Source organism: Bactrocera latifrons, unplaced genomic scaffold, assembly GCF_001853355.1.
Source record: "Bactrocera latifrons isolate USDA-ARS-PBARC rearing strain unplaced genomic scaffold, ASM185335v1 scaffold_131, whole genome shotgun sequence".
Classification (NCBI taxonomy): Eukaryota; Metazoa; Arthropoda; class Insecta; order Diptera; family Tephritidae; genus Bactrocera; species Bactrocera latifrons.
In genome coordinates this window covers 414279-440207 of record NW_017534753.1, presented here as the reverse complement: position 1 = coordinate 440207, position 25929 = coordinate 414279, and the positions used below count along the sequence as shown (strand labels likewise).

At 35.6% G+C, this 25929-nt stretch overlaps 2 protein-coding genes across 2 annotated transcripts; both read right to left on the bottom strand.

Moving 5' to 3' along the window:
* Nucleotides 1-2844: 2844 nt before the first annotated feature.
* LOC108965022 lies at nucleotides 2845-7860 on the bottom strand. The gene has a single exon (XM_018927172.1). The coding sequence runs from the start codon at nucleotides 6628-6630 to the stop codon at nucleotides 3598-3600; it is 3033 nt and encodes a 1010-aa protein (XP_018782717.1). The 5' UTR covers nucleotides 6631-7860; the 3' UTR covers nucleotides 2845-3597.
* A 14205-nt stretch (nucleotides 7861-22065) lies between these two features.
* On the bottom strand, nucleotides 22066-24380 carry LOC108964985 (stress-activated map kinase-interacting protein 1). The gene is made up of 2 exons (XM_018927083.1): nucleotides 23519-24380; nucleotides 22066-23461 (listed from the first exon to the last, which is right to left on the bottom strand). The coding sequence occupies exons 1-2, from the start codon at nucleotides 24305-24307 to the stop codon at nucleotides 22454-22456; spliced, it is 1797 nt and encodes a 598-aa protein (XP_018782628.1). The 5' UTR covers nucleotides 24308-24380; the 3' UTR covers nucleotides 22066-22453.
* Nucleotides 24381-25929: the final 1549 nt, after the last annotated feature.

The window sequence follows — 25929 nt, the reverse complement described above, 5'->3', positions numbered from 1 at the left end:
TTGATAATCATCCACTATTAATACTTCTTCTTCGCAAAAATAAATTGGTAATGTTGCATCTTTTGTTATTAAAAGTCTATTCTCATAGTCGATTTTACAACTTAAATTAAGCAATATATTGCTACCTATTAGACCATCAAAGTAGTTATGAAATTTAAATTCTAGGAAATTAACATTAAAATTTGGTTTATGAAATTCTTTAAACAATGGAAAGCTACACTGTACGTCTGTAGTAACAGTTCGATTTATAACTTTTAAAGTAATAGAACGTGATTTTATTCTCCATTTGGTATTACAAATATTTGGGTTTATGATACTAATTCTGTACCTGTATTTATTACGAACTTAAGTTTTCTCACGTTTGTTTCAACTGTTTCATAGGGTAACTTCCTTGTCCCTCTAATTGAAAATTTTGTTCGTTTTCATTGACTCCTATTTCCATAGGCTCTACAACTGTTTCACTACGAAAACGATTATTACTTCTGTTATTTAACAGTCGTTCATTATTGTTATTATTATTCTGATTAAAAAAACTACTCGAGCTGCAATCAGTTCTGTATGTTTGGTTGCGGTAGTTGCTATTAAAACTGGGTTGAGTAGAAGAGTTTAGTGTTGCACTGTTTGAGTTATTTTGTCGCTGATTGTTATTAATGTTATTGTTGTTGTTCTGTTGTCTATGCTGTTCACTAAATGTATCGTTTGCTCTATTGCTGTAATTAAATAGCTGACTATTCTGTTGATTAACATAATTATGCTCATATTAGCTTCTCTGTTATAATTGTTATGTTGCCTATGAGAAGAAAAATTCATGTTATTAACATTATGTGCACAGTCATTCTTTCCATGAGCTGTTTGTGATGTTTGTAGTTCAAGTAACCATTTGATTTTATAATTTCATATCCGTCTTTTAAAGTTTTTGGATTCCTGCTTACAATAATGCTTTTGACAGGCTCGGGTAAACCATATTTAAATGAGTTTAAAGCAATCCTAGCATTGCTTTCACTATTTATACTAGAAGAGCTATTGCCACAAAAAGTTGATGCGTTATTTAACCGATATAATAAAGTATTAAGGGAATTATAAAAAGTTTCAATTGTACAAATTCTAATTTTGTTAATGAGTTCATCAACTGAATTCTTTTCGCCATGATTATCTATAAGGACTTTTCTTATTTTTGGCCATGTAAGTGAATTTCCATTAATTAAAATGCATCTTCGAGCACCTCCAATAATTTTATATTTAATCTGGCCAACTAACAGAATTTTATATTCTTCATCAGTAAAACTGTCTAATATTTATCGCAATTATTTAGATTTAACGCTGTATTCTAAGAAATTTAATGCTTATAAATAATTGGAGGATTTAGTCATGTGTAGAAGGTCACGCAAGTGAGGATATCTCTCTGATCGCCATTCACTTGGCAGTGGCCAGAAACGATGCTCAAGCAGCTCACGACTTCCGGTCTTTGACCAAGTATCCTCTGAGAAGCCTAAGAACGTTCGTTTGAAGGCGAGCTAAAGTGAGAAGGCGAAACAGCCCATACACTGCCACGTAAAAAAACGCACTCAATGAGAAATAACTATTGTGTGAAAGATTAAAACCCACCGTCAATAAACTGATTGGACCTTATCACTGTGGCTTCAGACTTGGCAAATCAACAACTGACTAGATATTCACCATGCGCCAAATCTTGGAAAATAACCATGAAAAGATAATCGTCAGTTCTGCTTTCTCTAGAATGAATAAGACAGCGAGGCAAGTGGGTCTATTGGTGAACGAGGGAAAGATGAAATATCGCCTTTCATCAAACAAACAGTCGTAGCACTCGCGGCTAGGCACCTACATACGTCACTGTTGACAGTCATAACTTCAAAGTTGTAGATAATTTCGTCTATCTTGGACCCAGCATCAACACCAACAACAACGTCATCCCCGAAATCCAACGGAGGATATCTCTTACCTACAGATGCCCCAACGGACTAAGTTGGCACTTGAGAAGTGAAGTTATCTCACGAAAACAAAACTCTATAAGTCACTCATTATTCCCATCCTGATATATGGTGCAGATGCATGGGCGATGACAACATCTGATGAGTCGACGTTTCGAGGTTTCGAGAGAAAAGTTCTTCGAAAGATTTATGGTCATTTGCGCGTTGGTCACGGTGAATATTGCATGCGATTGAACGGTGAGCTGTATGAGATATACGACAACTTTGACATAGTTCAGCGAATTAAAAGACAGCGCCTTCGCTGGCTAGGTCATGTCGTCCGAATGGACGAAAACACTCCAGCTCTGAAAGTATTTGACGCAACACCCACCGAGGAATGCAGAGGAAGAGAAAGACCTCTACTCCGTTCGAAGGACCAGGTTGAGAAAGACCTGGCTTCGCTAGGAATCTCCAAATGGCGCCACCTTGAAGAAACGACTGGCGTGCTGTTGTTAACTCGGCTATAATCACTTAAGCGGCTTCAGAGTCAGTAAAGAAGAAGAAGAATAATTGTTCAACATTTTTAACAGATCAAGTTGAACAGCTGATGCACATAGTGGGTGGGAACACGCAAATTAATTTAAATCTTCTAAAGATAACGATTTTAAACTTCCATGAAACCTTTGCTTTCGAATTTGCTATACAAAATGCCAATATAAAAGTCATGGATAGTAGGCCACCAAATATGTATAGACAAGTTGACTTATATGATATGGTTGTTAATTGATTATTATTCATTTGCATCATCCAAAAAATCACAATCACGACCCTTTTCATTTGTCTAAGTTTGCTTAAGCGATACAAATAAAATTACTTACCGTCAATCAAGTGTTCAATAAAAAAAAAAAACTAATACTTAAGATTTTATAAAATATTTTATTTTGTACTTATATTAAATTAAAAGCAGGAGAGATTTTGACAAAACCAATCCCAAAACGATTGCTAGAGCAGTTCATTACCAAAAGTACGAATACCGATGAGGTGAATATGAACTCTCTTATGTATAACCTTATAAAACTAACGTCACAGTTGGACAAAACCTCATCAAAACAAATCGCCAAGGCAAACATAATTTTTGTTGTTGTTCTTCTTCTTCGCTTGCAGTAACTCCAGAAGTTTGCCGACGTATTTGAACACAGTATTTACAATACAATTGTGCTCAGCTAAAAAGCTAAAAATTAAAATATTTTTATTCTCTATTGGCGATTTGTCCACACTTGCTTCGAACCACTAAGGAATCACAAACATATTTATAAACGTAGTTAACAATAATGGGTACTTAAGGAAATTTTTTTGAGTAATTATAACAAAAAATATGTAGAAAAATTGGTTAGGTAGATACGTACATTTGTATGTGTACAGGATTATTTAATAAATCATTTAAGTAGTTGTATTCTGGCATGTACTTAGGTAAACACATACAAAAATATAATTTCATGATTCCTGTTAATTTGGTTCTTACTTCCATCCTACTATAAAAACGACAGATGATGATACAAAAAACTCTCAAGATTGCGAAGATCATTTTCCGGATAAAAAAAAATTTAAATATGACTGATGAATATGACATTTCTATTTCTACAAGGTTATCAATTATATTTTTAGTTAATCAGTTGACAGGTGAGATTGTCTGTCCAAATTTTCTAGCGCGACCAGCGAAGCCTTTGCTACCATCTGGTCCTATTGGTGTACGAACTAAATTCTCGGAGTTCCTTTGTGCGAATGATCCCGACCGAGAACGAGGCGAGTTGTCAAGGAAGCTACCAGTTCGTGAACGCGGTTGTCCATCAAAATCGATAGCATGCTTGTAATTGTTCAAAAAACTACCGGTTCGTGAGCGTGGTGAACCCTCATATTCAGAACCAAACGAGTAACGCCGATCATAGCCGGAGTCGGTGGAAATACGTCGACCATTGATGTACTGCGCATTGTCATATGCAGCCATTTTGTTGGCCGCATTGAAGTTGCTGGAGTAGCGGCGAGGAAAAACGTTGTAACCACCGCCACCACCACCCACATTGGGATCATCAAAAGTAGGGTCAGTTTGTGTGTCCACTGATTGCTTGCGCTGTTCAAAGTTGTAGTCATTAGACATACGGCGTGGGATATTAGTGCTTCCGCTGTTGCTCATCTCGTTCGGATTGGAGAATGTACGTTCGAATTGCATAGAACCGTTGGAGAAACGGCGCTCCCCGCCACTTCCAGTAGAGCCTTGCGACATTTTGCGATAAACTTCTGTTTGCCCAAAGTCAGAGATGCGTCTTGAGCATGGACAATTTTCAGAGCAATTCGAGTCACGACGTTGGGACATATTTTCCGAACAGTTCGATAGACGGCGTGAATCTGAAAAACTTGAGTAATTGTCTGAACAATTTGATAAGCGTCGCACCAAGTTGCTGTTGGAATTGCTAATAGCACTTTTGTTAGTAGTAATTGGTGATGTATTTACGGCAGCATCCACAACCGGAGCGGAGCCGGCAGAGATGGTTGAGTTATTGCTATAGCGACGTGGTGAATATGCGTAAAAGTAAGCGCCAGTATTGTTGTTGCCGCTGCCACCAGGTGAGGTCGGTTCGTTATTACTAGCCACACGAGGCTGATAGGGTTGATATTGGTGTGAGACTTCATTGCCAAAGTGTCCGCGATGCTGTGTGCTATGCATATTGTGCTGCATGTGCTGAAAATTTGGTTGACCATTAAGATTGTTGTGATGAAACTCTGGCAGTGGTTTGGGGTGGATATCAGAATTGAAGCGTTTAAGTTTATAACGAAAATCTGCGACATCATGTGGTACAATACCGCTGAAACTGCCTCCTCGTGTACGTTCGTAAGTGGCATCATTGTAGTAGCGATAGTTCTCCACCATTCGTGCAACCGGTGTCGCCACCTGTATGATAGCTTTCTTTCCCGTCTTCTTCTTGGGAGCTACCATTTCGAAAACTTGGAACGGTCCCTGCAAATTCTTTGCCTCACGTGCCGATGACGACTCCAAATATTCTACAAGGGCACATTCTTTCTGTTGCACCTCTGGATATTTGTTCATAAACTGTCTGACATCCACTGGGATCGCCATACCGGGTTTCAGAATACGTATCAATGCGATCTCGCCACATTTGGAGAATATTTCCGAAACTTTTTCAATAGTCAGCTTATCGAGTGGCAAATCGCAAGCTACAACGGTACGTGATGGCATTGTTTCATCAAAATTAGGCAATGGCTCAATACGACGGACTTTTGTGCCCAAATCGTTTAGTTCGATCTTTTGAGATTTGCGTCGCAAAGCGTCGCCAACAACTTTCCACTCCTTGGTTAGTTGACGAACCCGTTTAAAACTGGAAACCAACTTCAGACTAACAAAACCTTCTTTGTTACGTCGAACGTGTTTTAGTAGAAATGCATCTTTGAGTATGCTATCATTGGAGAAGTAAAATTCTACAGCTTCGGTAATTTCAGCAGCTAAATCTTCGCTTGCTATCATTGATGGATCTATTGTATCAAGTTCATTGGTAAGTGAATGATCTATCTTCAACTCTGTTTTTTGACTGTTTTCCATGGAAGATGACATAGAGTTGTGATCTAGAGCTTTGATTATGTGCTCTTGAGTTTCTGCATGTTCAAATATTGAAGGCTTCTTCATCGCCAAAAAAGAGCGGTGTATACGTTTGGGTTCGGTCGGTGAGTTGGCCGGAGCAACAGCAGGTGGTGGCGAATCTTCTGGAATATCTTGTCTTGTAGCATCGGGCTCCAATTTAAAGTTTGGATGTAGATATATATTATCCATTTGCCGGTAATAGTCGTTGGGATGGTTTTGATGTGATCCATTATGTTTATGAAACTTTTCTAAATTCGCTTCGCTTAAAACAGCTGCGGGAGGTGTACTCAAACTAGGATCAATTTGAAACTGCGAGTTATCACACTCTACAGGCGATGAGTTCAAAATGACATCATGCAAAACGTGATTATCGACAGCAAGCGGCTTTAATTCATCGTCCTCTTCCGACTCTTCAGAATCATCTATAGAGGAACCCATACCCACATCAATTAACTTATCTTCATAACACTCAACCGATGTGCTTCTAGCCACCAACGGTGCATGTGCGTCACTCAGTGGGATTGGCATATCAAAAACATCTGGGCTATGATTCGTCTCATATTCACTGCCACCTACAGCACCTTCATCGCTACCGAATTGCGAGTCCAACGATTGTGATTGCCCAACTCGTTGTAGCAGGGCTTCTGCCGAGCGTTTAGCATGAAATCTCAGCAATTTTGATGGTAATGAGGAAGAAATAGGCACAACCGCTTTAGACAAATCTGAATGGTGCAATAACTGTGGGCTCGTCGATTCTGCTGGATTTGCATTATTGATATTTAATTCTTTTGACATAGTTAAAGAGTTATTTACATTAAAATTTACTGTAGCATCACTTTTGCTTGAAGTACAGGCTTGATTCTCTCTTTCGGTAATTGTTTCAGTCATAACTGTTGTTACCACAAAAGTATGACCACCGTTAGCGTGACCAGCAGTAAACTGACTCGCTCGACATAACTCCTGTTTGAAATCGGTAGTTTTTTCTGGGTTTTGAACATGGGCGGCAGAAGATTCACTGTTACCCAATTGGCTGTCTGGAGTTTCACTCATCTTTCCTGTTTCGGGTACCACCGTGTGCACAATTTATTTATGTTGAAATTTAACGCTTCTTTAGTGTAATTGTTTGTATTACTTTTATTCCTTGGCTGCTTTCGATATTGACCTTATTCAATATTCCTTAGTAAAACACTAGTGGTGGCTGGCTGGTTATTTGCTCTCGGCTGATTGGCACGCTGATTCTGTAACTGCGCGCAAAGCTCCACACTCCACCGAAGCGTTATAGTTTGTCGTCAATAGCTTATCTGCTGAATGCTTTTAAGTTCATATTGTTCACAATACTTTTACTTTTTCGTTCATTGGCACGTGTTTTCCCTTTCTTATTTGCAGAAATAATGCAATTCACCTCTTAGTCGCTATGCACAATTTTTTTTTTATCTAAGGATGTCGAATGAGTCCAACCACAATGAAATTGCAAAGGGCTCAGTTTTTGGTCAATTCAAATATATTACCTAATAAAGTTTATTAATGTTTATTTTCTATACACTATACCGCGGTATAACGGGCTTTTATGCTTATGTATTGTTGTAAGTGTGTCATATAAACGCCGCCTCGGCTTGGCTAAATGAACGTGTCTGGACTGAAAAGTTGTTGCTCATTTCTCTTTGAGCCGTCAACTATCACCCACTTTGCCACAGTGCTATCAACACGACCGTAGCTTTTCTAGGTCATACATTGGCGTGCACCCACTTGCTTTATTAGATAATCGATTCGCGATTACGGTACGAGCACCAAGAGCAATACACTTCACTCAATAATATGGCACACCAGAGTGGATAAGTAGTTTTCAGTTTCGTTTGTTTACTTTTATTTTATTTATTGCTTGCGGTTGGGATCACTTGCTGTTGTTGTTTCGACTTGCTCGGCCGGTTCGTCTTCAAATATGCGAGTTGCGTGTTATTACTTGACGGTGTTTTAACCACTGCACAATTTATCGCAACACGGCAATGCAATATCAAAATCGCAAGTATGCACTCACACACAGCTGCACGAACGCCAGGTTTCGCAGACCGTTGTACAATTACGGTTATTCCATAAGTACATGCACTAACGTGTGCATATTTAAGTTGTGGGGAGAATCTTTAATTGTTTGTTTTTGTTTTTGTTTTTTTTTTGTTTTTTGCTTGTCTGAAAATTCAAGTTCAAATGTCTTTAGTTGTTCGTATTAAGTATCGTGGGCGCGGACTATTTATTCCGTTTTGTTCGGGAAGTTCATACAACACTGCAACGCGATTTTAGACTGAAATTGCAAATTGATTTGGGGTCGGTTAAATACCCTCTGCTTTCAAATGTCGGCGCAGCTACGCAACTGTGTGCCGCTTTGCGCGTCGTCGCCACCGTTGTCATGAGGCTGTTGCTGCGGGAAGCATAGGCGCTTAATTCGGTTTGCCTGAGCGGAGCGCATTTGCACAGTACGTCGATCGAGTTGTCGGCCTCCCTCGTTGTCTGCAGTCGCCGCTGCAGCTGCTGCGTTGTGGATGGGGATGTTGGGGGTTTAGCGCGAGCTTGCTGCGCTCACACTAAATGTACGGTACGCGTGTATGTGATTATTTCGTGTGTAACAGTTATGTAGTGCGTTACAGTGCGCGACACACACATCGCAACATCAAACTTGTTATTAATGAAAAGGCGAAAATGGCAAATCATTGAAATGAGAAATTTTTTTCCTTTTTTTCATTTGTCATTTAGAAGCCGTTTTTGTTGTTTTTATTTTATTAAATAACATGCTCACTTAATTTATTCGTGAGATTTAATGCACCAATACGTTCTCATCACAAGGTGATCGCTCGGTACTTCCGATTCAGAAAAGAGACGGTGCAAAAGCTCGAACGCTGATCGCTGACGTTGCAATATTCTCGCAATAACCTTAAGCACTGCTTCGACATTTTTAAGCACGTGCATGCACTCTTTTTTATTACTTATAATTGCGTTAATTTTCGTTACGACTCACGCAAAATAGACATACATATTTATGTACATATCTACAGAGAAATTCTCCAATACGGACAGTCCTAATAAACGGACAGTTTCCATAACTGGACAAATTTCATGTACAAAATATTCGTTCATACTTTGCTACCATTATTCCAAACCCATTCCCATAAGCGGACATGAGTACGTTCCAATGATCGGACACTGACGCTATTTGGGTAAGATTACCTCTGATAAACGGACAATTTTTTATAAAGTTAGTGTTAGGGCAATTTCTATTTCCCTGGTTTTTTGAATTCTTATTAATTTGTGGGTTTTGCGACAACTTTTTTTTAAATAATTGTAAAATGCACGTAAACCGACTTGCGCTGGTGCCGACTGGCTTGGGGTGATTCAACGAAAACTAATGGACGGAGCAGTGCTATCATTAGACAAAATTTCACTCAGCGGGAGAACTCTATGACTTTTAAATAAAATGAAAATATTTGAAAATTATTTAATTAACAGATATGTATGTATATGGTAATATGCAATAATATCGTACGTGTTACGAAGAAAAAAAYAAATAAATAAAAATTGTGTGATGCCAACATGTTTTCCTTTTGACTTTTATAAGTCCCTACTTAAAAGTTGTTGTTTAAATGGCATTTCTGCTTAATACATTCACATTTATAAGTCCAGGTTACAATATATGTATATAGTTATTTAAGAATGGAAAGCTTGAGGTTACGAGACTTTTAAGATGCCAACGTATGAATTTAGTCTTATTGATTATTTTGCTAACATTTGTTTACAATGTTAACGGTAAAATTATCTGTTCATTCATGAAGGATTGTTACGTACTTATATATTTACCATATGTATGAATGAAAAGGACGGCAAATGCCACATTACCCATCTAATTATGCAAGAACTTGTAGAATATTGTACTAGTCTGGTTCCAAACAGGAACTGACTGCTAACACATTCTTCACTCTGTTCTTCTTCTTAATTTGTTCACTTAATTTTGCAGTATTTTGAATGTACAAAAGTTCGGAAGCATACTGAGTGAAAAATAAGCGAAAGAAGTTTTTTTTCCCTTTCCCTTTGACTAATTATGTATTTTATAAAAAAATATGGAAAATTTTGGGCGCTGAAACAACCAGTTTAATGTGCCTAACTATTTATTATTGTCTTTAAATGCCATGTACTAATACATACATATGTATGTGTACAATCGATATTGTTGCATCAAGGTTATAATTGGATTTGTATTCATTGGAAAAGACAAGCACGGATTACTAAGCAATATTTTCTTCTTGTTTCTCGTAATAAGTATACTTGCCTCGATCCATTTTCACCCTTATTCTGCATAATTTCACTGGAACTTATTATTTCTTATATTCCGTGCCAGAGCCGAAGTTGTTTACCTTACTTGTCATGTGATATCAAAAAATTGGTGTCAACTACGTTTTAAAAAATGTATCTAGAAAGTTCTTTAATCGTGTGCAGTACCCAATATTCTGATCATTTTGGAAATTAACCTAGAGTTAAACCAGAAGTTTAATCAAAATCCAGTTGACAAATCTTCAACTACAAGCGGTTTGATATACAAGAGTTTGTAATAGTTTTGCTCATCCAACGGTTGTTTGCAACACCCAAAAATATTCGAGATAGATATTATGTTATATATGTATACATACATATGTATAAAAGGTCTAAATGTCTGCCCGTGCAATCTCTAAATGGGCGAAATCGGACTTCACCCACGTTTCATCTGATTTTTTCATTATACTTATTTTGTCTTGTGTCAATATCATCTAGGACATAAATATAATTAGCTAACATTAATATTTCGAACTTCCGCTTAAGTTTATATTGATTTCTATATTTTGTAAGTTATCTTAATGAAATACAAAACAAAAAACTTTTCGTAACAACAATGTATCCTCGTGCCTAAACGCCCCTCATATCTAATATAAGAATTTTCAAAATTAATATATCTTCGAAAAGTTGGGTGTAATACTGGACATATTATGTTAGAATGCCGAAACTATATGAAATCGGTCCACGAACTATGTACGTACAAGTATAATTATTTTCGTTAGACTAACAGGTTTTAAACCCAGTATGTCGATGAATGTACGAGCTATCTTCCTAAAATTGCATGGAAGCATGCTCTTGAGCATACTTGAGTAATGGAAAATATTAATCCAATCAGTCCAGATATTTCCCTATCCCCAGTATGGGAGATAAAGTGATGTCCATTCGTTTTGACTTTTCATCCAAGCTGGAATCGTTTATGGTATGCAGGTGAACATATGAATTTATTTTAAGGATTTGTTTCTTAAAAATATTGCGGTTTAGCGGTGCATATGAGTTAAGCTTGGTCCTTGTTCTATTTTTCGAATTTTTCTGCATATAGCCAATGTAATAAAGTTAGCCCCTTTTCTTTTTTTTTTATCTATTTAGGTGTATTTTAATATAACATAACAATTTCAGTACTAACGTATACTGTGTCTTGGAATAATGACTAATGCAAAATTTTTATTTAATATAACTGTTTGAAACAGCCGAAAGCATTTCTCCAGCTTTTCTTGTAAATACCGGTAATATACAATTTTCGGTTCACCCAAACTTGCCTCCCATACTTGTAGTAGTTACTTTACAGCGGAACAACGCCTGTCGGGTGCAGTGTTTTGTATATAAATTCAGAAAAAAAATCGAAAATTCATATTTATTTAATAAAATGAAAAAATCGGGCAGGATTTGCACGCGTATGTGTATGTACATACATGCATACATATGTATCTATATATGTACATAGTATGTACGTGCGACCCGTAGTTAATGGACATGCGTTGGTATACACTTTACCAAGAAGTATTCACAAGCAAAATTTCGCTGATGCATTTGAATTTCGTTACATTGTTTTAGAGCAGCATATAGTTTATATGCATACCTATGTATGTATTTACTCTCAAATACATATGTATGTATGTATGTATGTATAACCATAAAAAATTTCGATTTATCCGAAGGCCGCCTTGAGAGTTGATCAACAAGTAATCACTTGCCAAAAGAGGCGACATTTTGCACGCTTATGCGTTTCGTACTGTCTCGTTAAATTATTATTTTCATTTTTATTGAGTATACACACACATCTCTACATGGTACAAATTATTAAACGCGTGTATTTGAGCAAGGCACAAATATTGTAAGTAAGCACGTTTGTATGTACGAGCCGGTGACTTTGGCGATATTTACTTTTACTTGTGATATCTTTGAACTTGTTATAATTTAAATATTCACACATGCATACATTCGTATACTTATTACGAATTTGTGTGCGGCCTCGCATACACATTTGTCGCTGATTAAGAGCGGAACCTTCAAACATCAAGTTCTTTAGTTTTTTGTTCAATTGCGAATATTTCAAAATAATTGAGTTAAATTGTATTCATACGCACATTCAAACTTTTGCAAACACATTTTGCCGCACGTTTCCTTTATTATCAAGGCAACAGTAGAGATTGAAGCCATATCTATGCCCACTCGCATGCGCAACAATAGATCGTCCATGAGCATCGTAAGAGTTTTTAGTATGATTTTTTTTAATAAATTGAAGTCGATTGATTTCAATGTACTTACATACATGTGTGTATAATATAGGTATATACGAAAATGTATTTATTAATGTATGTATATGAATGAGCAGCAAAATATAACAGTATTCACTGAAACAACTTAAAGTCCCAATGTATGTATAATCTCTCCATATTTGTATCTACTTTATACCAATGGTATCCTTTCTCGAACAATTTTTTGGGATTGCTTAAATCGAAAATTATAGTAAAAATTAGGTGAGGGTTTTTTAGTTGTTGTTAAGCCGTGTAAGGGGTGGGGTCAAACCCCCATCATTTACAAAGACTGACTCAAAATTGTAAAAAGGACACTTTAAATACTTCATAGACCTCTTAACACATCATTGCAAAGTTTTCCTTCACATTTGTTGAGTAGTGTAATCGTCGACACAAAAATAAAATGTAAGAACTGCAGAATTATTTCATTGCATTTTATGCATTGAACTGCAACTAATGGGTTTCGAACACTTTAAATTTGTATTTACACTAAATTTTTGCGTTGGCTATACAATGTCTTTGTCCATGCCTCCGTAACATATATCAGGACGGGAATAATTAGGGACTGAGTTTGGTCTTTGAGACTTTACTTATCCATTCCATACTCAGTCTATAGTAGCACCTGTTGCCAAGAGTGAGACAGCCAAGTAGTTTGATGCATTTTCTGAGTGGCTCCGCTGAAGCTGTCTCTAGTTTAGGCGGGACCCCGGACTCCACACTGGTCGGCTGTCGCATCTTACACAATATTTGTTCATGTTTCCAGCGTGAGCGACAAGGACGCAATAGTAGGAAAGGAATATAGCTCTCCCACTGTATTTGCATAACCAGAACCATGGCAACACCCCAATATACCCCAGGGTCAGATAAGTCAAATAAAATCCAATATGCACATGTATAAAAAATATACTCAGAAGATGTTAACTATCTATGGGTAAACCTACGCCTTCTACTTACAATCACACATTTCTTTTTATCTGCTACATAGCATATCTGTTGACCAAAAATGGTGAACTGACTGTGGCCGAACAAGGTCAATCGCCATGGCAAAACCTGTTGGCGACGAACCCACACCTGCATGCGGGATTCCTGTGACAGCGGAACCTTTGGCTCCGGAAATTTATGTGGCGAACAGGTTAATGTACAAATAAACATGAATGACACGTTTCAATGTTCATCGGCCCAAGTTTGGAGTCGCTTTATGAAAGGTTTTAAAAGTTAAATGTACACTGAATATACACATGTACACACATTAGGATGATCCCAATTATTTTTACTTTGAATACTATCACCACTTACTATTTTGATTTCTTTATACTGTTCATACATTAAAACGAGCTTATTCCCAAAAGGCCGAGCCTGTTCAGAACTATTTCCAGTTTTGTGATATACTTGTATGTACATATTATTTGTAAGTTAATATGCTGATTTTAAGGTTCTTAGTTCAAGCTACTTGAGAAAAACAAAATGTCTACCCTAGTAGGTACGGAGTGGTGAGCCAAGAACACAATCTGATCACGTAAATGGCATAGCAAAAGATAAATTGTATACGTACGTACATACTACATATATTAATTTAAACGAAAGCTCAGGGATCAAGTTGAAGGGCGCAATGTACTTGGAAATACATATTTCATAATATTTGCTACGGTTTAAATATCAACTTGCTTTAAGGAAATGATGAAACGAGACTTTAATTATTAATGATTTTATCACACATACTCATTCACACATGATGCGAATGGCAGACGGACAGGGATGGAATGAACGAACCGAAAGATGACCGATTGAACACATTACCTCAAGATCTTGTTGTACCTGTTGTTCTCCGAATGTACTCTCATTTTTCTCTGTTCTAGTAACCTAGTTATTGCTGCCTTACGTAATTCACTTTCCCATACCTTAAGCAATCAATATTTACTCCTGTTTCTATTAAGGATACCAAATAATCAAGCTACTGGAAGAATTGAGTCTTCGGAGTTCTAGAACTTTGTACTATATATGTATATACACTATTTAAATTTATGTATATACATTATTTACAAACGAAAATGTAAAAATGTGTACACAGAAATGCTAATCAACCCCAGTATATTATTACTTGAAAATTTTTATGAGTACGGAGACTTGCAAAAATTATTAATTTTGGTATAAAGCTCTAAATGGGAGAAATGCGGAATGCGGAATATAATTTGAATTCAAATTCTGAATAATCCATATTGAAAATATGTTGGAAGGTAAATTTTTTCTGCAGAAGAAAAGGAATGCACCATATATTGGATCCGCCGCTACAATAGAATTATAATGAAATCTGAATTGTGAAGAGATGGTGTAGAAATTAAAGTTAGTTTTATACTTCTTTAAGTTAATTTACAGATATATGTATTGCAATGCATGTATTGCAATCAAATTTAGGAATTAAATTGTCTTTTTACGTTATCTTCACTATTATTTCTTGTGTGTGGATAACACTACAAACGCTGGCTCCATAGCTTTAGCCCGCATAGAAACAGACTCAACAGAAATATTTTCAGTTCAGAAAGTATCAACATTTTCTAGATTTAGCAGCTCTTCTTGACTAAGAACAGCTCCGTTAATCGAACATCAGCACAGTGCAAGCGGTTTGTTCCTGATTTATCTGCTATACAGTTTTCTTCCTGCTAGCCATTATGCGATACCTACATACATATGTATGTATATTATATGTATGAGTATATTGTCTTTGAGCAAATAAAATACATTCTTAGTTCACAAAAAATATAATCGGTATAAGTTATATTGGTCTATTAATGCTATTATATTTGTGTATAAAATTCCGACGACATTCACTGCAATCAAGGCGGGCATGATAAATGCATAGGAATACACAAATGCGCGAATATTTATACATATAAAACGGGTATATTCTAATATTGCGACAGGGCGAGTGCGGCCAATTTCAATTCATTCACGCATGCGCCAGGTAGTTGCTTACGTGTTGCATGTTTGCCAAATCATTCAAATATCTGCGAGAATTTCGCATAGGCCTACACAGGCGCAGACGCAGACGCAAACTCAGGCCCAGTTGTTGCATAACATTTGTTTGATAAAGTGCAAACCCAACCTGTCTGCTGCGGCAGTGCGAACACATTTGCAGCAGTGAATCAGACCGCGTGCGTTGAGGCCTTGTAATGTGCCCCACTCAACCTGGTCGCACTCCGCATAGTACTTGTATTGTGCAGCTCCTTTCGCTGCTGCACAAACCAGCTAAGCTTCTTTGTAGGCCTAAATCAAGCGACCGTGCGCATATTTAACCCAATTCTGTCTGACAGCATTTATCTTTGCGGTTCCACCCGTGCACACATATTTGTACGCACAGACTTACATACATACGTGTTGCATTCGCTTACAGAACTACCGATAGCCGCGGATTGAGCTCAAGCATATGAGCTGGTTGGTGGATACAGAAGTGCGCACACGAAATTAACCACTTTTAATTGTTTTCTGAACAGCGAAATAATAGCACACCAAAATCCACCTGTATAGATTGTGAACAAGCGACACTGTCTATTAATTGGAATATGGCAATATTCTTGCGGCCGTATAAATTATTGAGTGTCTTGTTCTTTTCGCACTACTCCGACGCGTTTTTTGAAAAGATTTCACTGTCTGTACTTCTTCTTAACCCTAACAAAGGCTTCAAGTCCTGCATCGTGGCACATAGTCATCATACTTCAAAATTTAAGTGATTTTCTCACAAATTACTAACTCAAAACTCACTAAAATTACTAACGATATGGTCGAAACCAGTTTGCAACCTAATATTTATTGCGCTCAATAATACCTTCGTTATTCCCGAAATTTGCAACAATCATTCGAATGAGTTAAGCTCAAAACTCGGTAAGCCATCAGTGGCCAATTGCGGAATATTTTTGATCAATAACAGTGTCGTCGCATAGACATCGAATGCAGCAGTTCCAGCAGCGGTTATGAACCCTGAAAATACCGCCAAATCTGTTTTAATATTCTTCGAAGCACATGCATAAGTATGCTAAATGTTCTAAGTTTCTGGCCAATAATATACGTTTATAAGTACGTCTAAATGTTCTAAGTTTTTGGCTTGGCGGTTTATATCCGTTTCAGATCGGATCGCCAGCGTTGTAAGTGGGTTGCCTTGAATTCAAGTTTATTTTCGTGTCATTTTCTTTTTGTGAATTTTTCTTATTCGAAAACAGTGCGTAATCGCACATTGTATGCTGTGAAATACATATTCTGTCGCGTTTGTGATTTCTGCTCGTGTCTAAAGCGTTAATGATCTTCAAAATGCGAAAGCAAAACTAGCAAAATGTGGAACCGACAGCAGAAAATTCGCAAAAGGTGACTGTTTAGGCTGTTCATGTTTTATTGTACTGCTTCTATGCGAATATACAATTTTTTTATATCGTTTTCTCGCTGCCCCAATTAATTGCATAACAGACATGCACAGCGCAGCCAAATAAATGCAGCGAAACTAATAGAGATTAAACAATATTGAAAGTTTGGATATAGAGTATAGTTAGTAGTTAGTATGCATACTTTTTCAGAGCTTAAAGACAACATCGCAACCAGTAGCTAAGTTATACGAAATGTTTGCATAAATAACAAACGTAAAAGCATTAGCCAAGTGAGACCGCAAAGAAGGAGAAATTCTATATTTTATGATGAATTTAAAACAAAAAAGCACAAACGTTGAAGTTTAAAATTTTCGCTGCTTTTTCTTTCCTAAATGTTTTTGACATTAGTTTTCAACGGCCATAAAGTGGCTAACAGCTAAGATTTATAGATATAAAGAAACTAACTCAACTTTTCGACTTTAGCAAAAGAAATGTGAATAATTTTACAAAAGCACTTAACCGTCCATTAATTTATATAAAATTGTTTTGCGCTTTCATTGTATTTACAGTTAAAGGCCTCGAAATTTATCTATTGTTTGTTCAAACACACACACACATGTCGCGTATAATTATATTATTTAGTCCGCCAGCAAAATAATGTCATTTCTACCGTTCATACACAAGTGTGTGTGTATGTAAAGGCATGTTGAATAGTAGTTGATATCTGTTTAAACAACAATTGTTCTAGTACAAAGCAAATAATCGAGCAAAGCAAAAAATGCAAAAAACACTCACTTCTGCTGATTTTTCCTATTTGCGGCAATATCAGTGACCTCTAATACCATRTGCATGCATGTACGTACATACATACATATGTAGCGATTAAAAGCCGTCTCGCCTTGGCCTTAGAGCAAAAACAGAAATAGTACACACAGCGTGCAAATTTGTGTATTTGTGTGTATAAAGCAAGTATGGACGTAAATTTGAGACTTCATGTTTATAAAATATTCACAAAATTTGAAAACAAAATCTTTTTAAAAGATTTGGCCAAATGGGCTAAAAATCATATAAGAAGAAAATTAACAATTTAAGGTAACTTCAAAGCGATACACTTATATTGTGACTGCGATAATTTTGAAAGGGAGACGCTAATTATTAAACTCTTAAATTACCGCCAGCAGGAATATTAACAGATTTAGTCTTAAAAGTATTGCCATCTTTTTGATGTGTGCCTAAACGAAAATAAATCAGAACAAAACAAAAAAATTAGAACTGAATTGGCTGGCAAGTTTGCTTTTTGTAAATTCAACATGAATATAAATTCAATTTTGTTTAAATATTTACAATGACAAGAAAAAACGTTAAATACGGTGACACTGAAGCTAGAATACCGTTCGAAAATATAGAAGTTAACATACAAGAATTTGATTTTGATTTTGATCATTTGGTTTGATACGTACAATCGGGTATTTTACCTTGGACAAGGATAACAATCGTTTTGGCAGCTTAGTAACTTCAACTTATCAAACCTATTAAATTAGATATACATACACATATCCATACATACGTGATATATACTTACCGAAACAGACTTAAGATTAAAAGGTTGGATATATGCGAAAAAATTCAACCCGATAATCGAAACACATTATATTAAATATATATATTTAGGCCAAAATCTCTAATGATTTCATAAATATTCTGCGGTAGGTAGAGTAAGGTCGAAATTAAGGGCCGTTTCACTAATGTCTGGTTAGCAGCCATCGGTTAAGGTGTCTTAGCTAGGTTAACCAGAACTTAACTGGCAGATAGCAACTAACCAGGCATTGAGAAAACGGTCCTTAATTTCGTTAAAATATCTTGCATATGTATTGGCCGACACTAACAATTCAAAGCGAGTTCTTAACTGATTGTATGCACGTAATATATTATTTGTTTATCCTCGAGAACGTGTTTCCACGTAATTTGGTAATTTGCGGACCAATTTATATATTTTTGGTAATTAACTATCCAATACTATAAGTTTACATAATTTTTCTAAAATAACTCTCATATTATATTTACCGATATATGCGATATTAAGTTAACCGGAAGTTCAAAAATCCCCATGACCCAATTTTATCAATTTTTACAGAAGAGCACCTTATCAGAGAGCTACAACGAGTATGATAACATCAGAACAAACAGTGTTGCCAAAAACACAATCAAATGAATTAAATTCAGCATAGACAACAATTTTGATCAATTCGAGTAGCCACCAGTGTCAACTGATCTGATGGAACACGAACAATCTGTTCTTCTGCAATCACGATCAAGTCAACGGTCAAAAGGTTCTCTCGAATTTTTATTATAAATCTTACATAGTGATCAAAGTTTTCAGTAAAAATTTAGCCAAAGTCTCGGGGTCTACATATTCGGCATCTGGGTTAGCATCCGAAAAAGATGGAATTTATATGCCTCTGGCTACTGTAGACATTTAAAAGACAAACATATTATATATCTAGGTGAGTCTCGGTGAATCCCCAACTTGTTCAAGAAGCAATCAAACGTAACATTAAAAGAATCTGAACCCCTCATCGAGCACTCAGCGGACTGAGATATACAATGACTTTTGTAGAAGCTTTCAAGAGATGGAAGAAGAGAAGTCTGTGCTTTGCATACTTCTGCTTTGAGCTTCGATTTACGCAGTTCTCATTGTTTTATGTTCTCTGGCTCAGCGCTGTAGCTTCAAGGCGCTCTTCTTGCGCACACACAGAAGTAGGCTTATTAGCAACTCAAAGACCTTTTCTTCGCGGAGTTTCACTTATGATGAAAAAGCTTATATAATATATTAGTTTTGGTAATATTATTATCGAATGTTTAATTTTTTGTATGGCTTTTATGGCTCACTAAAAATAATGTATAACTTTTAACTTCTGGGGGAGACTCTCCCGCAGTGCTTACTTACAATAAAGGGCAGACAGACAACCTAAATTAAACTGGTCTTGTCATTCTGATCGTATTCTGATCGATCAAACAGATGTTAAACAGATGCGAATGAAGCTATTGTACTCTGTGCAATAAGTGCAAGTGTGAAATAAATTATACAAATTTCTTAAGAAATATTGTAAGGAATTTTTACAGAGCTTCCAGCTCTAGTAATTTTAATCTAAGTCAGTACCACTATATTATTATCGCACATAAAATATATACGCCATGCAACGGTTGATCAAGAGTGAAAACATTACACATGCAAAAGTCTAAAATTAAATAGTACCTGTCAGCTGCCGTTACCGTTATCACAACAGGCCGGAACTTTACACAAACAGAATTTCAAGTTCATCTGACAATCACCGATAATGCCGTTTGTAGCTCGATCATTCACGAACGAGGAAGAGAGCAGAGCTGTACGCTCTCAACACGCTTCATGGAAAACCGGAACTGTATTGCAATTGTTTCAAAGTGCAAACCGATCAAAGTGAGACGAAACTGCGGAACAATTAAATTGCGCGACTATGCACATATGTAAAATAGAAATGGCACAGGCGGCAGTTCACAGTGTGGAGCGGTCGACCTTATTGCATTTCTATTTTTACATCAAATGCAGAATGCTCTTGAAAATGTTTGCTTTTTCAGTTTCACTACACATAATATCAACGCACATTCCCGCTCATAACAAATTAAAGTGAGATCTCAATAATTAAAACCTAAAGGAGCAATAATGCGAGTTTAGTTTCTACAGGTTATATTAACGATATCCCACTGTATATTTCCCCATTATTGTATTACTATGTTGTATTAATGTACATATACATATGGTATATGTATATATACGATTTGATTCTAACTGCCGCAATTCAACGATAAAATGTGAATATCTTATTATGAGGAAGTAGTAACAAACACAGTACATTGTGAATAGCAGATTAAAAATGTATTTAAGATAACTACGATAAAATATGAATTATTTCGATTATTATAATGAGAAATACTTTGTTGTCGAATGAAATAAAGAATGATTATAATATAACAATGATTAATTCCGTTAACTTATTTATTATTTAAAAAGGAAATTTTTTACTAACAAAATATTTTGCTGTCCATTAAATCACGTGTGCGATGCAACTAAGCAAGACACAAACAAATAACTCGGAAAATGTAAGTAACTAAGGAATAAATCTTAAATTTAAACAAGTAAGAAAGTACAAAATTCAGGTGCAAACGATTCAAAGTCAGGGAAATACCTTAAGGTGGAAAACGTCAACCATTGGACTTTAATCTAAGCACTTTTATACATACATACATATACTCTCAACAGTTAGAAATCTTAATTTAGTGTTTAGTTATGGCACTTTATAGGTTTTTAGTTAATGATGTTTTATGGGCGTGGCAATGGTCCGGTATACGCCCATATACGAACTCCACGACGTCAAGGAACCCGCATACCAAGTTTCTTCAAGATATCATAATTTTTACTCAAGTTACAGCTTGCCCCGACGGAAGGACGGACACAGACACACGTTCACCCGGATTTCAACTTTTCTAGTCATCTTGATCATTTATATACTTATATGTATGCTTGTTTCTTTCACTGCAAATAAATTCTAATCTGTTTAGTACTTTGTAGTGATTGACAGTTGTATTAATATTCGTATACAATATGAATTTAAAATATCAAAGAGGTGGTTGAATAATTTCTTCTTCAGAATGCTCATCGTTTTCTATCGGGCAAGATGTCATATTCGTTGCGTCTGAAATATTCGGTTCTACAATATCACCTGTTATAAATTAGGCTGAGCAAGTCTCATTGTCCACCTCAATGGATTTTCCCGAAAAGTGAATTTAAAAGTTTTATTTATGGAAGGAAATTTACTAGTGTCAATCCAAGAGATGGAGTTATATATCCAAGATTGAGTTATGGAAGTTCAACTATATTAACGAAACTTATTTTATTTTGTTTGATCGATTTTACATCAATCTACAACGATTAATGATGACCAACGCAAAGAGCTTTGGTTAGAAGTGGAGCAACACAAATAGCCATTACTTTTGGATGTATTACCTTTTTTTCAAACTTCTGTCAAGTATATATATGTATACATATATTATATATATATTTATGTATGTGACCTGGTCTACGGAAAGGGGGCTTAGGTGTCAAAAAAATCAATTTTCACTTTTTAGTTGATTAGGATGGAAGATGAGATTTTTAACAGCTGTTTCCCAGAAAACTAGTTTTCGCACGTTAGCTTCCTTTTCGTAGACCAGGTTACACATACATTATATATATATATCTATCAGTTGGGATTAAATTAAAGGATAAGCTGTAGTCGTATACATGAAAAAGTGAGTGATGTAACTTGTTTTTTTTCCAGTAAATTATTTTATTTCATAAGAGTAAAAGCATAGCATCATTAAATAAGTTTTCCACTTGATTTGACAAAAGTTTGAAAAAAGTTAATACATGCAAAATGGCTATTTGTGTTACTCCACTTCTAACCAAAGTATATATATATATATATTTATGTATGTAATAATTTTTGTCCAAGTTTAAATTACTGCGCTTATGAACAAAATATTCATATTTCAGCGCAAAATGTATTTTTACAGTAATACGAAGCATTACAACCCGAACTTTTAATGTACACAAGTATGCTTGTACATATCTTAATATAACGCAATTTAATTGTAATGAAAATTTAAGTTTAAATAATATTAATTCTAAGCGAATTTCTTCTTTCTGCTTTCTGCTGCTTTCTAAATATAATAAAAAAAATCAATTTAAATTTCATTAGACTTGTAACAGTACGTGCCATATTAATATTGAAACGGCACATTCGACGATTTGCATTGGGAATTCATTGAAGGCTGCTTGCAATTCTCGATCACATTGCAGTCAAAAATTATTCGAAAAAATCTTCGATAAAGACGCAGATACTACATTTTTAACTGTTTCTTTGCTTGGCTTTTTTCTAGTTTCCGTTCTCTTGACTGTAGGAACTCCCTGCGCACTTCACTGGATCGTACTTTCAGTATACAACTTAGTTTGTTCAAAATATGTTCTGCGGTATGGGTGTCAGCTTCAAAATCATAATGTTTGAATCGCATGTGAGAATAGTTATGACTAGAGGAGCTGCCTCCACTGCTAGAACTGGTTGAAAATAGTCCAAACGCTGAAGGGACGTGCAAATGATGATGCCCGGGACTTGTGGGAGAATGTGGCACAGCAGCACCACCACTTTCTATTACATGTGGTGTCGATTTTAAATCCGTAGACGATTTGCAACTGCTCATTGTTGATGAAGAAGACGACGCTTTTAACCATATGCGGATTGTGGCTTTTAAATGACGTCGCTCTACAATTTCACACGAAGCAATGACATCAATGGGATAGGTAACAGCTTTTTGTTTAGTCCAAAATTTCGCATTTTTATGGTGGTCAATTTCGATACGCTCTCCAGAAATTCCTAGAGTGACATCTCTTCGAAAGAAAGGTTTTTCAATTATGTTTAATCGATAAGTGCGATACATAGGTGCTTCCAACATGTCATTGTGACTCATCATACGTTCTTCATAGTCATCATTATTGCTGTTAGCAGCACAATTGGAATCCTCTTCTTCGCACCCTCCGCTAGCAGTAGGTTCCATACTCTGGACAGATTGTACAGCTGCAGCTGCAAGCCTTACTTTATCTTCCTCCGATGTCATTGATTTCGTAGCCATGTTATTAGCGTAGTCAATCCGTGTTACCTGCGCTAGTGGCCGTCGCTCTGCTAATGTTAAATGAGAAAATCCAAATTTAGAGCAAGGCTCTTTATCATCAAGTGGTGGAAATTCCTCCATAGCATCATTGTCTTCTGTTATATACAAAGCATAATGACGTATAGATTTTAATGGAATCTTCGGATACTGTATTGTTGCCTTATAGCAAACTAGACCAATAACCTGAAATAAAGTTCTTATACTTTTTGATTCTGAAAATTTAAAAATTTTTAAACTTACCTCAAAAATTTTCGCACTAGCAAGAACACAGATTTTAATAGGGTAATTTCTCTCACGCTCCGGCAACATACTTAAAAATACGCCAATACGTTTTGTTTGTATACCTCTTTGGGAAGTGCCGTCAAAACGGGCATATTCAATAAATTTGTTTTGGGCTTGCTTTGGACTATTAGCTAATTGTAAGGCAAGCCTGCTTTTTACTACAGAGATACCGTTGCCTCCACCACCAGCATCATCAGTAACGTCAATGCTTTTATCGAGATTTTCGTCATTATTTTTGGACTGCTCTGATGTTTTTAATACAGTTTTTTTAACAAAAAAATCATTGCGTTCGGGAGGAACAATTTCGTCCTCGTAGTTAACGGACTTTATTTTCGCAGCGTTACGACGAGCTTCGTCCATTTTTTCCAACTTTTGTGCTGTGTTTGAGCGAAATCTTTGCGCCCATATTTCTGGATACATTTGAATTTCGAAAGACTGTGCAGTTAAGTCCATATCTTCATCATCACTTTGGTCCAAACCTGGATAGCAGACAAAATCTACCTCATGTAGGACCGGGTCTACCATTTCTTGTAAATGTTGTTTATTTCCAATAGATTTCCGTTGTTGTGGTTGCCGGTTTTGATTCGCAGCGTTATTTGCAACAGATGTGGTTTGATATTTACGCAAATAATTCTTGGGCATATCATTGCTCAACATTACGGTCTCACACATTCCTGTATCATCCGTAGATATGAAGGAATTGCGTATATGAGAAAGTAACCAATGCTGGTTACAATAAGTAGCCATATTTTTAGTTTTATTATAAATTAATGAACTTCAAATAAAATTTATTCGTACACTAAACCACATAAATAAATTGTTCATCACACAAAACATAACTGATATGTCTATTTAGCAATCTAATACAGAGATGCCACCTTATTAAACACAAACTTTTGAAAATTAGCAATGCTAAAAAACGGGTAATTAATAATCATCTCATGACAAAATATTACAATTTTTGTGTGGAACCTAAAGTAATGTCGATAATCCAAGCACAAAGAATTGTCAAATTTCTGTAGTCAACCTAGAATCCAAGAGAAACCCCTAGTTCTATTTATTAAAAAATTAAAAAAGGGGTATGAAAAACATGAAACAAGGGTTTGCAAAGCAGATATATCTCTTCCTCATCTTAAGATCAAAAATTATATATACTCGTGTACATTTGTAAAATGTATTTCTTCTAGTCAGTTATATTTTTGTAAAACACAGAAAATACACAGTTATATTTGGTTCATATATATATTTATAGCTAATGAAATGAATTGTAGTAATTCATTTTGACGTCTATGCGTACTTTGTACTCATCATATAGTTTGTTTTTTTTTTTTTTTTTTTTTTTTTTTTGAAACTGTAGAAGCTCGTCTTTTCTGAGTGTGGTATTATTTAGGGTTTTCACAAGTCTCATAAAGTTATATGTTATAACGATCCGAAAACATAGAATTGAGAATTGTTAATATGTAAACTAATTTTTGTATGAAATCCAACAACAATTTTTTAAACAAGTGTAAAAATTTATAATTTTACGATTTTACGATGCTTAACGACGGATTGTGAGATCCCTAATTATAGCAGACAACCGTTCGACTTATTTTATTCATTTAGAAACTAAATTATTCCATCCTAAGCCAGATAATTAAGAAAAAAATTAATTAATTTTCCAATATGTAAACTACATTAATGATAGACATGTGAAGTATCAACTATGTATCAGCAAAAAATAACACTCAAATAGCTTCTCATTAAGAGTCATTACTTCATTTTTTATATTAGAAAAATACCCAGAAAATACGAAAGTTAGATACCGACTAGATATTTCTAAAACAACTGGTATTATCTCTAATCTTTAACTGGATATCATTTTCTTATATAAAATTATTACAAGATTCCTTCTTCTTACACATATTTCAAGTTCTTCTACTTATTAACTATCAACTATATTGGTGCTTCAATGATAATCATACCTGTTTTCCTCGCTATCTACATAAGTTCAAATTATTTTGTAAAATCACCTCACTAGCACCGCAAACTCCTGGAGCAATTCAGGCTGCTGGGGCTCTGGGAGATCATGTGATATGGGAGAGGGCACAATAGACCCTAGGTCGCGGTGCTTTACTTCAATAACATTATCTATCTATCTATATATGCGAGCGCAGTCAGTTTGCTTTGTCTATATATTGATATTGAGTTTCGACATATAATAAAGAAAATTTTGTAAGACCTTCCCAAAATTGGAACATTCCTATTCTAACTGGGTAAACGTGTAACAAAGATAATTCACAAGACGGCACTAAGGAAGATCATATTGTTAACATTTAAAAAATATAAAATTTATTACACACTTTCAAATCAATTCTAAATTATTTTTT

Bases quoted from the DNA above. Each gene is read 5' to 3' on its own strand.
- LOC108965022 (XM_018927172.1), bottom strand. From the start codon at position 6,630: ATGAGTGAAACTCCAGACAGCCAATTGGGTAACAGTGAATCTTCTGCC.
- LOC108964985 (XM_018927083.1), bottom strand. From the start codon at position 24,307: ATGGCTACTTATTGTAACCAGCATTGGTTACTTTCTCATATACGCAAT. The intron at 23,462-23,518 runs GTAAGTTTAAAA...ACTTTATTTCAG, and splicing joins CTAGTGCGAAAATTTTTGAG to GTTATTGGTCTAGTTTGCTA.